Below are 2500 nucleotides of genomic sequence, written 5' to 3'. Positions count from 1 at the left end.
CGAAGCGATAATTACCATTTCGTGACTTGAGGTCTCTGTGAATGACTTTGACCGGAGCTTCAGCGTGGAGGTAATGCATCCCTATCAGGACGAAAGAAAATGTTATCAACCTTAAAAAAACAATCAGAAAAACTTTTTTGACGGTCTCTAAGTCCGTCAGAACGGCTTAGACCCAGAATCAGATTTTAGCAAATTATTATTATTATTTTGCTCAGTTTTTTCTCCCTTTTGTTCTGAAATCTGTGTTCTGAGATCTCAGCGTGTCTTTCACATCCGGGGCTGAGTCAGAATGTGCCAAAACACGACCAATAAACATCAAAAATGCCGGACCGTCGGCTAGACGGCCGGCGGTGTATATTTTCCATCGTTACACAAGCCTCTCTGAGCGTTTGCCGATGGAATCGCCAACTGGGTCATCTTGAAAGTCTCATCCATCCATTCTCTGAGAGCAACAGTTTACTTTAGTGTAACTGAGTACCCAAGTGTGCAAGTTTAACATTGTACTTTAACCTTTTGGTATGGGCTCGTATCTGTTTTTAGCTTTTTATTGCTATGCTCTCGCATTGTTATGCCTTGTGTATAGCACTTTGACTTGCCCTTGTGTCAGAAATGTGCTATACTAACAAACTCGCCTCTGTCCCAGGAATCAGCAGAAAATATTACCCGCTAGTCTCAGATCCCAAATCCTTAACCCTTCAAATATCCAACAAACACAGATCTACTAAAACAATCTTTTGGGGTCCTTTGCTTCTTTTTTACCCTATTCTTATAGCCAACATCGCCAGATCAATTCGCAAATGCGGATTAGTCCGGAATCTTTCCGTTCATTTTCGATTTCCAAGGGAAGTGACCAACGGCCACATACCAAAATGTCTCTGGACGCAACTGGATAGACCTGCAACCAAGCAGAGCAACAGAACGTGTGACGTCGCGCCGAGCGAGGGTTTTGATAAATGAAACTTTTGCCAAATCCTGTGAGAAGTACGGCAAATACATCTTTCTTATCAACAAAAGCTTTAAGTGCAGTTGTTCGAGTTCAAGTTCAAGTTCAAGAGATTATTTGTCACATACATACACATACAGTCGTACATATATGCAGTGAAATGTCATGACACCCGGTGATTTGTTCTTCTTTTAGTGAAAATACACCGTCCAGTTTGTTTAATACTGTCGCCATAGCGGATTTAACCAACTGTTCCACGTCAGCGGCAGCCATCTTGGTAACAACATACATCAACAGCTCTCCTCTGCATCGTCATCATATCAAACCCGCCAAATATTAGATAAACGGATGTGATTGGTCCGACCCTGGCAAGGGCGGGTGGAAATGTGTTTGAGTGGGAGGGTGGCCAGATGTACTCTGCAGAGCAAATTAAACATGTGCTCCAAGGTTGGTCTGGTTCCCAGGCTACTCTTCTCAAGTAAATCAGGAAACAGAGCAGCCAAAAGGTCTGCGTGTGTGTGTGTGTGTGTGTGTGTGTGTGTGTGTGTGTGTGTGTGTGTGTGTGTGTGTGTGTGTGTGTGTGTGTGTGTGTGTGTGTGTGTGTGTGTGTGTGTGTGTGTGTGTGTGTGTGTGTGTGTGTGTGTGTGTGTGTGTGTGTGAGTGTTCATACCTTTGGCAATTTGTATGGCCCACGTCATGATCTGCTCCATGTCCATCTCCTCGCTCTGGTCGCTGGACAGATACTCGTACAGAGAGCCACCGCTGGCGTACTCTGCAGAACGTCGACACATACTTGACTTACTTTTCACTAAATGTATTATTATTATTATTATTATTATTATTATTTTCATAGGATGAAATTGAGCTCATAATATATACTTATGGAGTCACAGAGCCTTATTAAGAAAAAAATATTTTTTATTGTTATTATTTCTTTTGTTAATATTTCCTATTGTTTTCGATGTTCTGTTGTGTTGATGCTGTGACAGCTCAGTGTCTAATCTAATCCAATCTGATGTTGGAATGCCATCATTTTGGCCACGAGATTTCAAACACAGTGTCTTGGATGGTGATTGATGTCCATTCCTAGAGCTCTAGCAGCTTTACAAATACCACTGGTCACCCGTGCAATAGCCATGCAGCTATTCAAACAAATAACGTGCTAATACAGATCAATAGTATGAATTACAGATTCACTAGACTGTATTATATACCCAGGCCAGCAGGTGGGAGCCTGGACCAGACCACTGTGATGCAACAGTCGTAGGGAGGTGTCATCACAGCTTCATCTCAACCATAACAACCACCCCCAAAACATTCCAGGTTCCAATTTCTAACATTCTGCCAGGAAACCTGAGGTGGGTTTCCACATCGTCCATATATACACTGAATGTGTGTGTGTGTGTGTGTGTGTGTGTGTGTGTGTGTGTGTGTGTGTGTGTGTGTGTGTGTGCGTGCGTGCGTGTGTGTGTGTGCGCACTCAGAGCTAGGTACATGGCACGGCGAAGATGGAGGAGATAAAAAGGTATGAGCTGCAGCTTGTGTATAGTCTGACGC

At 43.2% G+C, this 2500-nt stretch overlaps 1 protein-coding gene across 1 annotated transcript in view; it reads right to left on the bottom strand.

Moving 5' to 3' along the window:
* LOC307238329 (uncharacterized protein) overlaps window positions 1-2500 on the bottom strand; it is a gene marked incomplete at its 3' end in the record, with an annotated part of 12044 nt that overhangs the window by 7124 nt on the left and 2420 nt on the right. The window contains exons 3-4 of the mRNA XM_080011261.1: window positions 1614-1715; window positions 16-81 (exon numbers count right to left, since the gene is read on the bottom strand). Of these exons, the coding sequence (XP_079867387.1) occupies window positions 16-81; window positions 1614-1715 (168 nt within the window). The remainder of the gene's footprint in view (window positions 1-15; window positions 82-1613; window positions 1716-2500) is intronic.

The sequence above is a fragment of the Zeus faber genome (genome assembly GCF_960531495.2).
Source record: "Zeus faber genome assembly, chromosome: 12".
NCBI lineage: Eukaryota > Metazoa > Chordata > Actinopteri > Zeiformes > Zeidae > Zeus > Zeus faber.
The sequence above is the reverse complement of the archived record's forward strand: the minus strand, read 5'-3'. Positions and strand labels throughout refer to the sequence as shown.